Raw genomic sequence first — 19,016 nt, 5'->3', positions numbered from 1 at the left:
CAAACTTAACCTCACAAGGTCACAGTCACCATCCACAGCTCTCCAAGGGCTCCTGGCTGGCAGGGTCTCGATTAAGAATATTGCCATGATATCCCCCACTGTTCTACCATAAAACAGGTCAGTAACTGATGCTTTTTGAGACAGAAAACCAAAGAACTGAACCTCAGGGAACAGCATCAGAAGTGGATAAAAAGCCAATGAAGTAAGAGGCACTGAATAATCAGCATGTAGGATGAGAATCTAAAGAGTTGCGAAAGCCAGGACAAAGAAAGCCCAATGAATCAAAGGCAGCCATCAACCCAAAACCTGGAGGACAGAAAGCTGTCCCTTGCACTAGATGAAGACTGCTAATGATCACTGTGGCAGCAGCTTCACCAGAGCTCAAAGGAGAAAGGCAAAGTAGAAGGAAACAGAGAGAGAACTAGAAGAAAACCAAGGAAAAGCCAGCACAGAAAAACAAAAGAACAGGGCCCTAATTAGATAAATATGATATGAGCAGAGTTTTCCATTTGTGCTTCCCTTGAGAAACAAGACTGCCAGGAGTTCGAAGTGAAAGGTAAATGAGTCCGAAAAGGCTTGAGAAAAAGACCTCACAACAGAGGGAGGTGCAAATGCAGGAGGAGAAATGAGTGAATTTAAGGTTTAACATCACAAAACAGACTGCAAATCAGGTGAAGAAAGAAACCGGGAAAATAGGAATGAAGAAGAAGAAAACTGTAACAAGGTCAGATGAAAAGAGAAAGAAAAGGATTGGCTGATATTTTAGTCTAGCTTCTTATGGAATGAGGTTTGTCCAACCTGGCCATAAGTGAGGCTCCCTCTCCCCATCCCCACAGCAGTTCAGACCATCTGAACACGCTGGTCAGCTTCAGTGAAACTCCAAATCTTGAAGAAAGTAGAGCTCAGATGCATGGAGATGTTTCTTCAGGGTAAAGGGGGAATAAATTTGAGTTTCCTAACTACACAAAAGGCTGTAAAACAAAGTCTTCCTTATTATTACTCCCCTGGCTCATCAGAGAATCAGCATGAAACTGCAGCTCCATACCGAGCAGAAGCCTTCAGTGAAAGACTGACTCTCTAATAAACTTTAGTTAAACAACTGAAAGGCAAAGGTCCACAGGGGACAAGGCTTGCCCAGCGCTAGTGCTAAATGCTCAGTGATTCCTGAAACTTGCAAAGCAACTGGTTACATTTTTGTATGAAGGCTAGAGAGAAAGAGATGCCTGAAGAACTGGCACCAGGAACACAGGGTAAAAGCAGACTTGAGAACATGCAGGAAGCCTGGATGGTTAGAAATCAGAAGTACAAGGTGGCAATTTTCTTATCATACAAGACCAAGAACTGACAGTGCGAAAGCAAGTGTAGAGTAAAGATGAAGGAAAAGAAAAATAAACCAAAGAGTCAAAAAGGGCTCAAAAGAAAAAGGGTAACATTCTTCAGAGAAAGAGTAGAAACTGGCAACACAGAGGTTTCTGAGGTGGTGTCTGGTGTTGCAATCAAATACTACTGCCTGCTGACATCCAGGTCACTACTTCTGTTGACTTGAAAGCTCAGACAACTTTGAGCAACAAATGCAGTACTTGACTGTCCACCAAAGGGACCACGGGTTGATTCAGCAGTCTCATCATGTTCCTGCCAGTTTTTGGCACTCACTAAGGAAATTGATTCAATCCGTGGAAGGGATTCCATAAAATCCTAGTCCAACCTGCTGAAGAGCTAGCATCAACAAACCCAAATATTACCAGTCTCAGGCAGCCAAGTTACTGCTTTGGAAACTTGTTATTTCTCACAGACTGACAGGTTTTGTATGTAACTAATCTTTTTTTCTTCTTTTTCTTTTAACAGCCAGCTATCATTAAATGGTGAATTACACCATCTTGCAAATTAGCAAATAAGTGAAGATGATTTTTTTGTTGTTGTTGAGTAATGGCCAAGACATTACAAGACAGATTTCTTCATGTGTTTTGACAAGTGTGATCTTGCTTTAATTATTTATGAAAATGCTTTGCAGTATGCCAATAGAAGTCCTACAGAATATTTCTGCATATTTTTAAAAAATAATGAACTCTTAGGAATATGTGACCTTTCTGCCACAGTCTGCAACTACGTCTCTGCTTAGAGGTAACGTGGGTGAGCAAATGACACTACCATTTGCGTGTTAGCATCTGAGTATGATGAGTTTTCCTATTTAACGAAATCAGCTACAGCATATTCTTACCATAGATCTTCCTAAATTTTGATAGTTTTGTGGCCTTTAAAAGAAAAAAATACAGACATGATACCCAAGGAAAACCTCAATACCAGAAAGAGATTCTAAAACTGAGGTGAAATTAAGTAGTTACTTTCACTAATTCAGTACCTACAGTTATAAAATAAGGGTGGGAACCAGATTCAAATCCTTTAGTTTTTTGTCGAATGACACAAACCCAGGACTATGCTATTTTATGTCACTACAAAAATCCAATAGCATGGAAGAAGTTGAAGGTTCAAAGGATGAAGTAAAAATGGCTACCTTCACACTATCTGAAAAATACTATAACATTTCACAAAAATAAACCAAATTTGTTAATTTAGTCTAATAACTTTATATGGATATAGCACCTGTCATATTTTCAGCATGCGTTAGTATCTTCACTGTATTAAACACTATACAACTATTTTAAGCTGAAGGATGAAAATCACAGGTCTTTCCTTTAACTGTTAAAAAAGAACATTGCACTGGGGTACTCAAAGTTAACTATGAGAGCATCTGCCCTTTGATGTCTTTTCTTTGGCATTTTTCACACTACCTTCTTCCTCACATGCATACTGTTCACTGTGTGCACACCTCTAACTATTGCCATACAGACATGGTTTAGCTGACATAGCTTCTCTGGTGGGTATCTCCTGCCTAGACATTGTCTACTTTCAAACTGTGTATGCTACTACCACATCCTATGGACAGTCAGTCCATGCTCTGACAACCACAGTGCTGGGAAGCAGCTAGCAGAGGTGCCAGCAATGTAGGCTGACAGATTAAATTTTGCAAATACCAGCCTCCTAATCCTTAAATTCCCAATTTGATTTGAGATTAGTTAGACATTAGAGACTACGCCAAAAAATTCCAGATGATCAGATCCTCTTCCCAAATTCCACCCCCTGGATACAGAGAGGTAGCAGCAAACGGAAAAAGGCTGAGGGTAGCCAAAGGTTGTGTGAGATCTCGGGGAATACCTGACCTACAGATGGAGAGTGAAGAGTCTCAAAGGGTTTTCAGTTTATTCTTTGATTATGTCTACATCTATGATCACATTCTCATGCTAGTCAACACTTAAGGAAGTCCCTGAAAGACATAATTTGGAGGAAGTTATGAAGGGAAATATTTCCAGGAATGATGGTAATTCACTTGGCTTTACTTATGAATAAGAATTAATTCCCACAAGAAACTGTACAGCTGTCTTTGGAGACAATCAAGTCATACCACACTGCATTGCTTTGTCCCTTTCTAAGATGAAATGAAGTCTTATTAAAGGAAAGGGAGATGATGGCACTCACCTTACATCCCTCACAAGCACTGACACCATAGTGATATCCGGATGACTTGTCTTGACAGACAAAACAGGGCTTGTAAACACGAGGGGGTGGAAGTGGTGAAGGAGGGCTCGGAACAAGTTCCTCAGAACTGGTGCTCTGAGTTTCAACTGCTACAAAAGAAAAAAAATATAAAAATTGAATGATTTATTAATGAAGTTTTAATAAATTATTACATAAAACTACATTACAAGTATGAAACTGGCCCATATCTTTCTTTGCATAATAAAGATTAATCTGTTTTTCCTAGAAACATGTAAGGGGAACTAAGTAAGGCAAGTAATAACAGGACTACATCCCATAGCTTCAAAGTATATTTTAAAGTACCCAATAATTTAGATATAGGGCTTCAAACTCTTACCAGGCTCCAAAAATGGAAGACTTTGGGTTCATCTGCTGTTTTTAGCCTATTGAATAGCATAGGATCCATGTGTGCATGCTGGATATCAGCCTTCAAAGGGAGACCGTTTGTGGCATGTACCCTTCTAATCAGTACCTAATCTTGGCAGAGCTCTTGTATCTCTTGCCTTTTTCTACAAAAGGTAACACTTCCAATCTGCAATTCTGACACAGCAGGTTAGCAGCAGGTATCAGGACATATGTAAAGAGTAAGTGAGAGACCTGAAGTGAAAATTACATGAACAAGTAATTTTATTTTTTTTTTTTTGAATCTGTAAAAAAAGTAGCACAGCCCAGTAACACTTCCTTACCTACCTTAGGACCTGTAACGTTATGAAACCTCGCTGAGAAAAACCAACTTATATATCATGACCCCACATCCTTTTATTGCCTTAATATTTCTAGATGGTCATTTGTTTGAGCCTATTGAAAAGCCAGTTAGCCCTTTCAGGGGAAGGATGTGAAAACTCTACGATGCAAGATAAGACATGTGAACTACATCTTTCCAAAACATCTGCATTAGTTTTCTGTGATATGCTGTCATCATTCCTCACATTTATTCTGGATGTGCAATACATTTTCATGTTTCACCTAGCCCTCTGCTGCTTCTCAGATAAATCCCTCTTAACTTTTCAACAGATATACAGGAATGACAGGATCTGTGAACTCAGATCTATCCAGAAATATTAGGCACTATCAGCAGAGCTAAATCTCAAAAGTACTAACAGCAGGCCCTAAAGAATATTACTCAATGGAAAAATCTAAGACAAGATTTACTGTACATGATATTTTTCAGATTACAAAGATGATACATTTGTATTAAAGTCATGATTCATTGTCAACTTGTGCTACAGAATTCACAGAGGGCATCACAGAGCACGATGCAACCTCTGATTACTTGTGAGAGGAGGGCCCCATTTTTCCTTGGGTTAAACTAGTATCAACCTCAAGGACAGACATTTCTTGAGAAGAAAATAAATGCTAAAGTGAAGTATTAAAGGTTCTGATTCTAAGCAAGGGATATCTTTCCACTGGGACCAATTTATTTATATAACAATAACGAGGCTGTGAAAAAAAACAGAAAAGTAAAATAACATGGCTCCATAAATTGTGACATTAAGACAACATCCAGAACTATACTCATCTTTTTCAGTATTAAATAAACTGAACTTGGCAGACCAAAAGTCTACAGGTTCCTACTGCACCAAGAAAACTTTAATGAAGTTTTTTCTTAATAAAAACTCAGATGAGAATGATCATTTCTTTTCAACAGTAATTTTTGGTATTTGAGATAGGGAGTGCTCTGTTATTGATCTCTGCACAGCCACCCTGCTTGAATCGATAATCTATTAGTACTTCTAAATTAAAGTTAGATTCATCAAATGCCCTTGAGAGGCGTCAAACATTCCTTGCCTTATTCCATACTTGTACATGAATTATGGTAGTTTCCAATGAGTCTATGGAATGGTAAAATTTTAGCTTTAAAACCCTAATACCAGCAGACAATGTGTTTCGTATTAGCTCATTCAACTCTCCCAGTCCATCTAAAAGGCAGCTTTTAGGCTCCCCATGGGAAAACAAGGTTGTATCATTCAATAAAACAACTGCACTCCTGCAATCCTTTTGTGATTTCAGTTTGGGAAAAGCAATCTTTGAGGAATAATACTGATTCACTTCTGCTTTATTCATAATTTCATCCTAAACAAGCACCAGTATCCAGTAGTAGTGCTCAAACCACAAACAATACGTACTTCAGAGAGGTCTGTCAACATTGTCAAAACACCAGGAGCTTGCGATAGATACCCAGAAGAGATTAAGCAACTCAGTTCATAAATACACAACATAGCAAGTGAGGAGTTGAAGATAAAGCTAGAGAATATTTTTCAGGACAATTTGAAACAGTATACAGCAATTGAAGAGCCAATGGAAATCAAAAGATCCTCCACAGAACACCTATATGTATATACAGATAGATAGATATATCTCTCTCTATATATCTCTATATATATCTTTGCACCACTAAAAGGACTTAATCTACTAAATATAACACTTGCATCAGCTAAACAACCATCTAGAGAGACTGGCTGGGGTTTGGGTTGGGTTGAGGAGTTTTTCAGGTGTTTTTTTTTTTTGGTTGGTTGGTTTGGTGTGGGTTTTTTTGGTAACAGAACCTAGTTTGGGCACATTCACTTTTGATCACAGGCAGGACCTACAGTTTTCTGGAGAAGGTTTGAACCCAGGATACACATGCTCAGCTCTTAATCCAGCTGATTTACTATTCTTCCTTAGATTTAGCTTTTTTAAACTCTTTATTTGAAAATGTACATACTGCCAGTATGGAAGTGCAAAAGTCCAGTGCAGGCATCTGTAGCAATTCATGCTCAGCAGGTAAAAAGTGTTATTTTTGGAACATATTGGCAGCTAGTGAATGCACAACAGCAGAAGGGCTTTCTTCTATGCATGTCTGCACATGCAAGGCAGAAAAAATGAAAGGATGGAGGGCCAAGAGTTGACATTTACAGAAGAGGCATTTTTAAAGCAGTCTTACAATTTTAGGAGGAATTCCAGGGGAAAAAAATAAAAAAGGAAAAGAAAAAAAAGCAACTTCTTTCCATGCCCTACTGTCTTGTCCTGTGGGATGTGACACTTTAGGGTCCCTACTCACCTGAGAAAACAGAGCCTCAGTGCTGTCACCCAACACCTGAATGCAGCTTAAGCACACAGGGACTCTCAAACAATTGGTCACTTCACAATTCTTAAGATGTCTGAAATATTTCTAAAGGTTAGATAAAGTAGCAGATAAGATCTTTAAAAGCACAGCGTGCTTTGTGAGAGCTAATTTACTGCCAGCTAAACCGTGTTGACAGATGGAGAAGGTATTTTACTTTGAGACCAGCTAGAAGCAGGCAGGCACTATGAAATGCCTCGTGTTCTGAACTTAGATTATTAAGCTTGCATGTTAATGCACACTTTGGACAGTCGAGTTTTAAAAGAATAAGAAGTTGTAAAGCAAATGGCATTTCCTGGATAGCCTCAAGGGAATTTTGAATACTGAGCTCAGGGTCCCTGGTGGGAAGCAGCAATTTCAGCTAATTAGGGTGAATAGCAAAGTGTTGCATTTGGTCAAAACATTCTGTTAACCCCCATTTTTGTTGGCACCAACAAGAGTCTGGATTTTTTGCCTTTTTTTTTTTTTTTTGTGAATTCACTGCAGGAGTGCAAGGCACACAGCTCACATACATTAGGCAGAAAGTCAAAGGAAACGCCAAAGTTCAACTAAAGTACAAGTAATTAGAACCAGATTCTCTGCTGCTTGTATGTGTGCATTTGATTGTAGAAGTTATTTATAAGCCTCCAAACATTTGAAAAAATAACTATATACTGTAGATCATTTAATTTTTATGTCTCGTCTGGAAAAAAAAGTCTGCTTTTAATCATCTTCCAGGAAAGAGCCAGGAACTGGGAAAGTGGGTCTCAATTGTTTCAATACAAATTTCTTTCTTTCATGTGCCACATAAAACTATACTATAAAATTAAATCCAAAATATCATTGACTTCACTCCCCCCTCCAATTTTTTTTTAATAAAAAACTTCTTTGAATTTGTCATGCTTAAATAGTTTGCATTGTTATGAGGGTTTGGGTTTTTTTAAACTCTTGTTTGGAAGACAGACAAGAGGAGAAGGAAAAAAAAAAAAAAAGAAAGAGTGAGAGAGAAAGAAAACATTATCGTGGAGACTTGCCAGCCTTGACTTAGTAACCTGGCCATGACCCTCCAGCGAGTGTGTGTTTGACCCGGTCACACATGACTCTAGCTGCGTACTGTTGCTGGGTTATAAGTCCCAGATATTTTTACCATATATACAACAGGTGGGAATCATAGGCAACAGAAAGAGGAAAACAAAATCTTCCCTTGTGGGAAGACTCCCCTTTTCTCCCTTGCAAAGAAAACAGCACAAAGCAAAGAAGTTGTGCTACTATTTCACTCTTGCTGCGCTGGAGCCGTGTTTTACCCCGGGGGTGGATGCATGGAGGTGGAGTGGGCTGAGGGCAGGAGGACAGAGGAAAAGCCTCAGAGGAAGCAACGTGCAAATTTTAATCAAGGCAAGATGAATTACCACAGTCAAAAATCTTTCCTTACAGAGCTGGATATGCACTGAGGTTCAGGAAGAAATGCTTGTTATTGCAAGCAAACGCAACCACCTAGATTAAAACATACAATAACTTCAGATTGAGATGTTATTATCGGGAATTGCAGAAGTACTTAGGAAAGTTTGTTTTCCACATCTGAAGGTTTTATTATTTGCATCTGGGTAGCTGCACACATCTGCCTTAAAGCTATGATGTTAAATATATTCTATTATAGTTCTTGGTTACAATACTTCCAACACTAACTTTAATCAAGTCATAGTTCATCTCTACAAGACTGTCCTTAAAAAAGGGTGGTATTTGGGATGAAAGCCAAAAAAACCCTCCAAGTCGTCAGGTTTGCACTCAGTCTGAAAGAGGCATTCCACTTTCAACAGGGACATCAGAAGATGAGGCTCTATGACCTTGTTTCTTCTTGAGGGTGCCCAATCCAAAAGGATCCTTTTTTGTTATTCCAAAAGCTAAAAGAGTATCCCACAGATTTTCACTGTGTGCTGCTAAGGATTCCTACAGTATTAAAATAACAACAAAACTAGCAAGAGGTAGAGGTTATGGAGCTCAGAAGCCAAATCTGCAAGGACTGGATCAATGGGCAAAACTGCACACAAGGTCACCTAAAAGGAGCCCCAGACCCAGGTCACTTTAAGGGCCATGCCGAGGGCACAGGCTGCTGCTGCCAACAGCTATCTCAGACAAGGTGCAAGTCCTGATAGGCGCAGCTGAGTTGGCAGGAGTTTTCTAAAGCTGAAGGACTTTTGCTGTTACAGCTCCTGTCAGTTAAAGAGCGATACGGACAGCTGGCTTCTGTCCCAAAGCATCTGGGAGAAGAGGGGTGCTGCTGAACTCTGCCCTTTGCCTCATGAGTACAAGAAGCAGTTAAGCACACTCTCTGCTCTGATATCCTCACGCTAATGAAGTTCCAAGTACAAATTTGGCCATTGCTACATAGCAGACAGACATACCATCAGGACAGTATTTTCTTCCCCCACCCTCTTGCATCTCATGTATTTAGACAGTACACTATTTTGGGCAGGGCCTCAGAATATGCTGTACAGTAACCAGCACTGCAGGACCTTCCAGTGCTACTCCAATGCAAATAATGGTAATGATCGTGATGCTGCCAAGTCAAAAGATTTTTGAAAGAATGAACCTTGAAAGGCCTCCACAGCCTTGAGGGGAGCCATTACTTGCAAAGCAGGTCCTTGGAGCACCTTCATTTTAACTATTTCAGCATTTCAGTGTTGAAACACAGACTAACTTTTAAGTATGATTTTTTTAAAAAGAAGGCTTCCTCATATTCAGCAAATGCCTTGCTATGTACACCAAGTTGTATTTGGCAACTGGAATGGCAGAAATGTTTACACTCGTCTGCTGCATCTTCCCTGGCTTAGAACTGGAAGAGAGAGAGCTACATCCTATTCCTTCATACCTTTCATCAACAACATTGCCAAGTTTCAATTGCAAATCTGTAATGTTAACCAGCAGAGTCATGTAACATAAGTCAACAGAGTCAGTGGATACTGATCTTGGCCACACGACAGGAGTATAGCCCTTTGAAACCTGTATTTATATCAGGTGATTAGGGCCAAGAAATAAAGTTTAGCATTCTACTACCAGCATAGCAGAGCTATCCAGATTTTTTGCCATAAATCAGAAGACAACAGCATCTATCTTTTTGGTTATTCTTCTGTTCATTTCTCATAATACAATTTCTGTTCTTTAGCAGCTAACATCTTCATGTGTAGCACAGATTTTATTATTTCCAGAAAAGTCCTCTCTCATTTGCCCAGTGCCCTCTATTGTGGGCCCTCCAATGCACCCCAAAGTCTGCATGTGCACCCCACTCACCTGCCCACTGCGAGGCAGGACAGGGCTGGGTGCCTCCTGCCCCCAACAGCCACCACTGCTGCTAGCAAGGAACTCGGGAGAGACGATGAAACCCCTGCCTTCATTTTCTGATTGCCATGGCCAGCAGAGAATCAACTTTCTGTAAGACTACACCACCATATATACAACTACACAGGAATGTCTTGGCAGACAACAGACTTGCCCGAGAGGAATCCTGAATCCTCTCCTGAAGGCAACTCAGCAGCACCCACACACGTGGACACCATGTACCACACAGGCATAAGCAACACCAGAAACTGCCACAAAAACCTCTACTCTTTACTATACTGTCCAAGCCCCATATATCTCCAAGATACAAGTCTAAATCTAGCAGGCTAGTCTTAAATACTGAGCACACCCCATCTGGAAAACACCAATTTACACAATCACCTTTAAAAACCTTCTTCTGAAGCTGCTGCATCTTTTTATTGTGTCCCACAGGTATTCTGGGGGGAGCCATCACTGCAACCACTTTTGGTGCTTCTCCCAGTAAAGCCAGGACTTTTGGCACCTGCATACTGCCCACACATATTTACTACAGCTAGTAGTAAAGGACAACGAGGAGGCTGCAGCTGCTTTGTAGGTTTGCAATGCCTGTTTCTCAAGCACCAGCTCCACTAAACCCTGGGGTAGTATGTAGAACTAATATCACCTTTTCAAAGAAAATGATACTGATTTTCAGGCTGATTTTTTTTTTTTTTTTTAACAGTTATATCACCAAAGCTGTTCAACATTTGGGTTTAAGTGTCCATGTAGCCAGAGAGATGCATTTACACCTGAGCAAATGTGGAAAGCAGAAAGCTTGTCAGGATTAATTATATCAGGGCCAGGAACTGCGTCTGGTTATACCTGTGTTACTCTCAAGACAGCGAGACTTAATGACGCACTAGTAACTGAGAACAGGGGCGTCTTTCGCTAAATAAATGGCCAGGCACACACCATGAGCGAGCCAGGGTGAAAGTAAGAGTAGAGACAGGATGGCCGCAGGGTTTGGCAGGCAGAGTTTACAGGGCAGCAGCTCATCACTTTGTATTAAGCGCCTACCTTCAAAATGGAAAAGAAAACATGTTAAATGAAAAAAATAAATCGTATGGAAAACTGAAGAAAAACATCCGAAAGATGCTAGCTCTGTAGTTTTTTCAGGTCGGTGATTTTCTGCCTGTCCACTACCATGGAAAACCGCATCAGTCTCAAGTAAAAATTCTGCATTACTGCAAAACTGAAAAATAGGATCTTATTTAAACAAAAATGCATAATTGTGCTATCATCTGCACGAAGTTGGATCTTCCTTTGAAAATTAACTTTTCTTACAATTCAGGCCTGATTGCTTTAGCTGTAAATTCCTATGGTCAGATTCTCATGTGGAATAAAGTGGCATAGGCAAAGAAGAGACACAAATATAGAGAGCATGAGAACTCTGGCCTTTTTTTTCTTTACTTATGAAAATGGAAGCCTATTTCTGTGGCCTGTTGATATAAATGTGGTGTAACAAATTCAGCATTTTTTCCCTACGGGATCAAAGATTAGAAAAAAAGGCCTATTGTTAGGAATGAAACACTTAAAAATATAGGGGTCTGATTCTTTTTTCAGATATGTTTTACGGTGTTGTTACTCCACCAATTCCACGAAAGACTCTTGACTTGTAAAAATAAATGGGAGAAAACTCAGATCCAATATCTTCAATAAGAAATAAAACTTTCAAGGGCAGTGAAAGAGCTGCTATAATCTCTACACATATCCAGATATTTTACTAAGTCATAAAGTCTCCATTTATAGTTATTAAATGTTTTATAGTGTTTTGAGGATTTTTATTTTTAAATCTTTTCAAGCATTGAAACAGAATAATTCAGAGTATTATTCTAAAGGAATGATTTTATTCCTCAAAACTCACCTCCTATCCGAGTTGGTATTAGTTTTCAGTATTACTATGTCTGCCAAATAAATTTTTTATTTTCTATATATTCAACATATCTTATGACACTATTCATCATGACTTTCTGCTGTGGCTTGAATCCAGCAAGAAAAGGAGTGTTTTAATATCTTTAATCATGTAATACTATTACACAGTTGTTCAGTACCACATGGACAAAATAAAACTGTTGTGCTCTCCTTGGAAATGCAGCAAAACTGACTTGCTGTGTAATATTTTACATACCATTTTATTTCTCAAACTTTAGGACCATTAGTTCAGAATATTTTGATCTGTAAGTGTTTTTAAATCTTAAAATTAATAGAGTGACTCAACAAGAGCCAATTCAGTGATCAAAACTACTTCAAGTTAGTATAGTAGCAGTTAAAATGCTTATCATCCCAATTAATTTGTATTACAGCCACACTGCTGGATATCACTAATTGATTTATATACCCTACTTTCTATACCCATTTACAAGGGCAATTATGAACTCCATCACATATGTTTAAATGGGTTACATTAGAACAGTATCTAAAAACTTGACTGCTGAGCTTAAAATCTTTAAGAACAGGTAAATTCTTCATTAATGGGTATGCTATCAATCCACTACAAATGGCCTATAACCTTTCAAGGCAGCACACAGCACTAATATTTTACTTTTCATGGGCAGTTTGAGGTTGATTTCAGTGATGAGCTTCACCACTATCTTTAATTGTTTTTAAAATTGCATATTATAGGCAGCAATAAACACAAATTAGTATCATACCATCCACAGCTTTCTGCAAGGCACGGTTTCTATAAACAAGTTAAAACGCATACATCTGTAAATAATAAGTATGCTGAACTTAATGAATAAGGGCACTAAAAGAAATTGAACAGTAGGGGTTCAGCAATTAGAGTAACTGCCCATTTTATTAAAAATGTATTGTTTCCAGCTTTTGCTTTAGAAGGCTTTTACTGCTCTGCTAATTCTAAGTTTTGATTTCCTTAGAAAAGGAGGTCTAACTCTTTATTTTTCTTTGACAGTCCCCTGTCACACAGCCACTCACCTTTTTTACAAGGCAAGGGACAACTGTGAAGCTTTATATCTCACTGCTCGGGAGCTCACTCTCCAGCTCTTGCTGCAGACCTTTTTTTTGGCATTATTCCACCCAGAGGTACGATTCTTTATTGAGTAAGGTTTCATTCCACAGCGAAGCTGGGATGAAACCTGCTGAACCAGCAAAACCCCAGGCAGCCGCCCTCCGGCCCCTTCCAGAGATTACCAACACTCTGGCAAGAGTGGGGAGGGGAAGAGCACGCGTCCAGCTTCCCAGCCATGCTGCTGCAAAACAGGGCCATTTGCTAAAGCTGGCAAGGCTCGGGGCCATGAAATGGAGCCATGAGTTTCCTCCTGCTGTTCAGCAGCAGCCTCCTGCAAGACGACAGGGCAGTGTGTAGACTGGGAGAAGCAAAGGTGGCTTCTTGAACCAGGCAGATATGTCTCCTATTCCCCATATTACTGCAGTGAACCCTGGGCTACCTTTGCTGGTAAATAGATGTTTTACATCCGTGTAGCTTACTTTCTGAGTAAGTGTTAAGATTATTCCTTACACTAGCCTAATTGCACCCACGTTGCTGCTCTGCTGCAACTGTGGGGGTGTAATTGAAACAATACATTATTTCCATTTAGACATGACACAATAACAGGAAAAAAAGGCTTTCATCACTTGAGCTTATCTGCAACTAGAAGGGCAGTCAGACCAAAACTTAACCTTGCTGACATCCTCCAGGACACATATATTTGCAATATCTGAGACCAAAACAGGGGCATAGCATGCCAGACCAGAACACTGCAGCACTAAGAGCAGCTCCCCCCAACATATCTGTGCTAATGTAAGACATACAAGTTTATGGAATATTTAAGAACTGCACATTGCCACTATCTTTTGAGGGGACAAATAAAATATAGAGTTCACCAACCTGTAATGCTCACCTGATCAGAATTTCAATATTTCTGAATTGAATACCTGCCAGACAAAAAATGGTAATGCAGATAGGTAACCATGTAAACTAAACCAGGTAAAACATTAAAACTAAAACACTACCAGATTTCCTTTCCTTGGAATTCACAGTGCCTTGATATTGAGTTTATAGAATATTGTGGTTTTGTTGTTTGTTGTTTTTGTTTTTTTTTTCTTTTAACTTTCCACCATGACTGTCAACCTGGCAAACATCCCTCAGCCCCTCTCACAGCAGGTGAGAAGCCAAGAGCTGGGAAGGAGCGTGGTGTCCTCAAGCCAAGTGGTAGCAGCACTCTAACTGTGACTCAGGGCACACCTCCACACTCTGCCTAGAAGAGCAAAGATCAATAAAATAAGACATTCACAAGAGCCTGGAGACAAGATGAGTACCGTGACTGGAGAGCACATTTTCCAGTATTCTGTTTTCCTATTCTCTACCTGCAGTGGATTTTCCTATTAAACCCTTGGAGTGAGGAATGCTCATAATTTCACCTATATGTTGTCTGTCATTACCATTCTCACTCAGAAGAGAAAAAATATGCACACACTGTACTGCAGGCAAACACTTCTGTGCTAACAGCATTTCCTAGTGACCTGGTCTTTCTTATTAAATACCTACCTTCAGCAGTGACTTAGAGTTGTTTTTTTTTCCAGATAAGCTGCTCAGAATCGACTGCAATATCCCAGCCTTGCAAACAGGAAAAGTGTCAACCATACTTTATACAGAATATGGAAAAAAGATAGTACTTTATTTCCAAAGAGCTGGAAAAGCAGTATTCTGTCCCGATGCCTGCTGTACCAAGAAACTTAAGGCAAAACTTATCCTCTGAAAAAGGGAAGTTATTATTTTCCAAAGGGATTAAAATCCAGAAAATCTCTGGCTAACATGATCTAATAATTTTAAAATGTCTATACTATTAATATTCAATATTACACCTATGCATATAAGCATGTTTCACAAAACATACTTTTTTGAGGGTAGGGAGGGGGAACTGGACTTTTCCTGCCACGTTTGAGAGATTTGGGTCATCATTTACTGTAGAAATTAAGCTCTCTTTAAAAATGCTTTTCCAGTTGTCATGGTTAGAAAGATACACTATTAAATGAAAATTCATTCAGTGCCATCTTTCCAAATTTTCTGAAGGACTCCTTTAGTGCGTCTGCTCATACTGAAAGAATTCTGAAGCCACTATTACTGACAACACACCAAGGCTGTTAAAAAGAATTAGATAGCAGTGAAACTATCTTAACATCCAGAAAGCCTCTAACCTGTAGCTTTAGTATTTCATGATCACTGTGGCAAGGCAAAGCAGACATTTTAAGGAATTAGTAAAATACAGTGCCAGAGAGCTGTTAGAATTGCTCTTAATTAATTGCTTTTAATTTCTTAGTATATGTCTAAATGTGACCACTACACAGCAGCAAATAATTAATTGCCCCAAACTGTAATATACCTAGGTAAGCTTTCCACAGAGTAAGTTTAGCATGATTTCATTTACTTCCCTTTCTGATATTGTTTTGTGTCTCATTATGTGGACCTGTTAGAAATTTGGGGGAATCTTCTTAGTTCTTTTTCCACACTTTATCCCACAGATACAAGGTTGCCCTCTAAATATGACAATCTATAAAAACAGTAATTATAACCTGTGAACTCATGGAACACTCTCTGAGAAAACTCACCTCTGATCACCTTATCTTGGGACCAGCCAATCCCAGTGGGACAGGGACATATTTTGGAAAGCTCTCACACCACCCAGGCACAGGGAAGACCCCTGTTTCATGGCACTCCCGGCATTTGCAAACCAGTTTGCCTGATCACTGCCTTCTATTGTTTCCTGAGATAAGCAGGGCCCAAGTGAACAATTAAAGCTTTCAATAAATAATCTGCAAGCACATTCATTTGATTTACTGTTATTTGATACAGCAGTTAGTTTCAATGGGGCAGTTACTATTGATCACGTAAAGTACTACAGACAAACATGAAACACTTCCAGAACTCCATGGATTATTACTCTTTATCTGCCACTCATCTGGGTTACTTGTAATGGTTGTGAAATTTAAAATCAATAACAACAATTAGCGTTCGGTATACACCGAGGAATGAATCATGTGAAGTATGTTTTGTTACAAAAATGAAAGGCTGGCGAGCTTGCAAACATGAAAGACTCATGCAAACAGCCAAACTCTAAAATAATTCATCCTGGTATTAGAAAGTGTCCAATCAAGGGGGTAAAGAATAGAAAAAACTGGTATTTTAAATGCACACACTAGCTTACACACAATTATAAAAAGGTATTGGTAGGATTTTCAGAGGAATAAAACTTTCAACCAGGCTAGTGAGAAAGACACACCAAAGTTTTCCTTAGAAAATTCCACAACAAGTCCTACAATTTCATACTTGCTCCTGGACCTCTACAGGAGTTTTGGGTGGTTAACCATGGCAAGACTTGCAGCTATGTAGAAAATTTAGGGACATAGGAACAGGTATGACTCCTCTTCCCACTAGCTTTTACTGGAGTATATCACCAAAAAAAGTATCTACATGTAAGAAATGAATGCAAAATGAAATTAATAAAGTTGGAAACTGATTTTAAGGTATACATGTTGAAAAACACCTCCTTTCTTCAGATTCATAGAAATTAGTTGTGAATTTAATGAAATGGATGGAAATAACAGTATTTTGAGATCTCTGCCAGAGTAATAATTCTAGATAATTAAAATGCAAAGCAATAAGAGAAATGTTTTATCATTAAACTGTAACCAGAGCTCTGTGTGAAATCATCCATTCAGAAGACTTGTTTTTCATCAATTATTTGTTATTTATCTGATGTAAATATAAGACGGTCTAATTAAAATGTATGACTCCTTATGCAGCTTCTTGTCATTAAGACCAATGAAAGCATTCTGAAGACCATAATGAAATAATTATGTTTGCCTTTAAGAATCCTCTTCAACAACACATGGCAGTACCACACTAAATTAAAACATCAGGAACTAAATTTCTCTTGCATCTATTTCCATTTTCACTAATTATACCCCCAAGCTTTCCAATAGACCAGGCCTTAAAATTCTTTTGAAGCTGAAACAGCCTAAGGAACAGCAACCTTTTTATAGTAATGGACTTTGATGAAGAAACAAAGGTAATACAGCCCTGGAAGCCTTAATATTTCAAATAGAGTTATCATGTGAAAATATGTGTTTATTTGAAAAATGGGGAAAAGATTGTTGATAAAAAGCCAAATATGTGTTCCAAGGAAACCAATACTTTGATTTAATCTCATTTAATTGCGTCACTCCTTCCTCACCTCTTTTCGTCAGAGTATTTTCTTGTTCTGCATAGAAATTCAAGTAAGCAAAAGCATTACAAACACTGTATTACTGGGCAGTGCCACTGTACCATGGTGTAACTGAGCTCTGCTTTCACATTTTGGTAAAGGTGAAAACAGCCCCTGTGAACAATTGTAGCTTTCATAATGGACTCCATTTCAGGGAGAAGAGAACAGCTATTTTCCCAAACTGCCTCCAGACATGCAGTGCTTCCTAACACACAGCTCCTGCTTTAACCATGAAGTCTTGCAGGACCTCTCTAAAACAGAGAGAGAGAGAGGAAAGGATTCAGATAAGACTAAAGAAAAAAAAAAAAAAAACACCACCAAAAACAACCCGCAGAAGGATGTGAGTCAGCTTTGACTTCTTGCAGGCAGCTGAAGGCTTCTTTTCAAAACTTCAGGGAGATAATGGATCCTTCTTGGTGTGGTCTCGAGATCGGTGAATGTTGCAATATGTGCAGAGCATAGAAAGATGAGCAGTTCACATAACCTGCATGGCATGTGACTATATGTGCAACCAGAAAAACACAGCCAGAATGTGCTCTCCAAACGGAAAGACAAAGGCAGAGGTTCACTGGGGGATGAAGCCTTGAGAAAAGTATCTTTCTCTGTTAGCCCCCCATCATCAGAGACACTGAAAGACATAGGTGATTTGCCATTTGTTCTGCACTTTGCACCTTGCTTCAAAGTGTGGGGTGGAATCGGAAGGATTTTTGGAAAGACCTTAGAGCCAGCCACTAAGGAGGATCTGACCTATATCTGATCCAGTAACTAATAAAATTTCTTCCTCAACTGAATGAAAAGAGAAAACTCAACAAAGCAATGCAAAGGAATACTCTGCATCATGAGGGGGAAAATAAAAGACCTCCTGAGACCAAAAGTTGAGAGGCAGAAGAATGAACAATGGCTTAAAATGAAACAAAGAACCTCCCCAAACTCAAGACCTGATCTGAACAATAAAAACGCTCAGCCACGCGTGACATTTTAGCTACTCCTTTGTCTTGTGCCCTAAGCCAGAAACTGCAGACTGGTGGATCAGTGAGGGTAGATCTCTCTGAAGGAGGGAAGGTTCATAGAGAAGTTAGGATCTTTGATTAGAGCAACCCAGAGAGTTGTGAAAAACCCTCACAGGGAGTCGAGTTTTGGGGAGCACAGGCTTTTCCCTGCGCCTTAACCAGGGTCCTGGGGGAAGCATCTGCCTGCAGATCCGCAGCCCTTGCCCAGGGGAAGGTCTGGGTATCAGGTATCGCCAGATGGCACTGTGACACAGTTTTCCAACCCCTTTTTCTCCTGTGTGAGTGAATGTTCAGTCTTGGAAAGACAGGCAACACTGGTCTTCCTTGTGAGTTTTTGGGTAGAAGATGAGGAAATAAAGCAACAGAGGAGCTTGCTCCCTGCCTCAGGCTCCGCCCATGGACAAGTCCCTGAACAACTATGCTGGAGGCTCTGAGACCCCTGAAAGCCAGGGTAGAGTTGTGCCGCGCCTGAACACCTCTGCCCCAGATGGGTATTTGTGAACCAGTGAAATATTTAAATCAACTCAGATGCTGTTACATTCACTTATCACGCAGGAACCTAGGAATCCTCTAGGTATCAGTCAGCAGCTGGCATAAGAAGTGATTCTTGAACAAGACTGGAAGATGACATGGAAGTCTCGTAGGAAATGAAATACACACCTCTATATGATGTGCTGCTGTGCCACCAGCCAGCTTGGCAGAGAAGACTACCAGAGTGGTGCAATGGCCATTTCAGGAACACCTCAAGCTGCG

The 19,016-nt window shown here is 39.5% G+C and overlaps 1 protein-coding gene across 6 annotated transcripts in view; it reads right to left on the bottom strand.

The window, feature by feature from the left end:
• The window catches only part of RARB (retinoic acid receptor beta), a 192,749-nt gene that overhangs the window by 65,125 nt on the left and 108,608 nt on the right, over window positions 1-19,016 (bottom strand). For 5 of the 6 annotated variants that reach the window (XM_027880987.1, XM_027880986.1, XM_027880990.1 and 2 more), the window contains one exon: window positions 3,535-3,683. In XM_027880987.1, coding sequence (XP_027736788.1) covers window positions 3,535-3,683 — 149 coding nt within the window. The remainder of the gene's footprint in view (window positions 1-3,534; window positions 3,684-19,016) is intronic. The other variant, XM_027880989.1, reaches the window with a different exon arrangement.

The sequence above is a fragment of the Empidonax traillii genome, unplaced genomic scaffold (genome assembly GCF_003031625.1).
Source record: "Empidonax traillii isolate 1590-97213 ecotype Southwest subspecies unplaced genomic scaffold, ASM303162v1 scaffold81:size2596050, whole genome shotgun sequence".
Taxonomy (NCBI): Eukaryota; Metazoa; Chordata; class Aves; order Passeriformes; family Tyrannidae; genus Empidonax; species Empidonax traillii.
The sequence above is the reverse complement of the archived record's forward strand: the minus strand, read 5'-3'. Positions and strand labels throughout refer to the sequence as shown.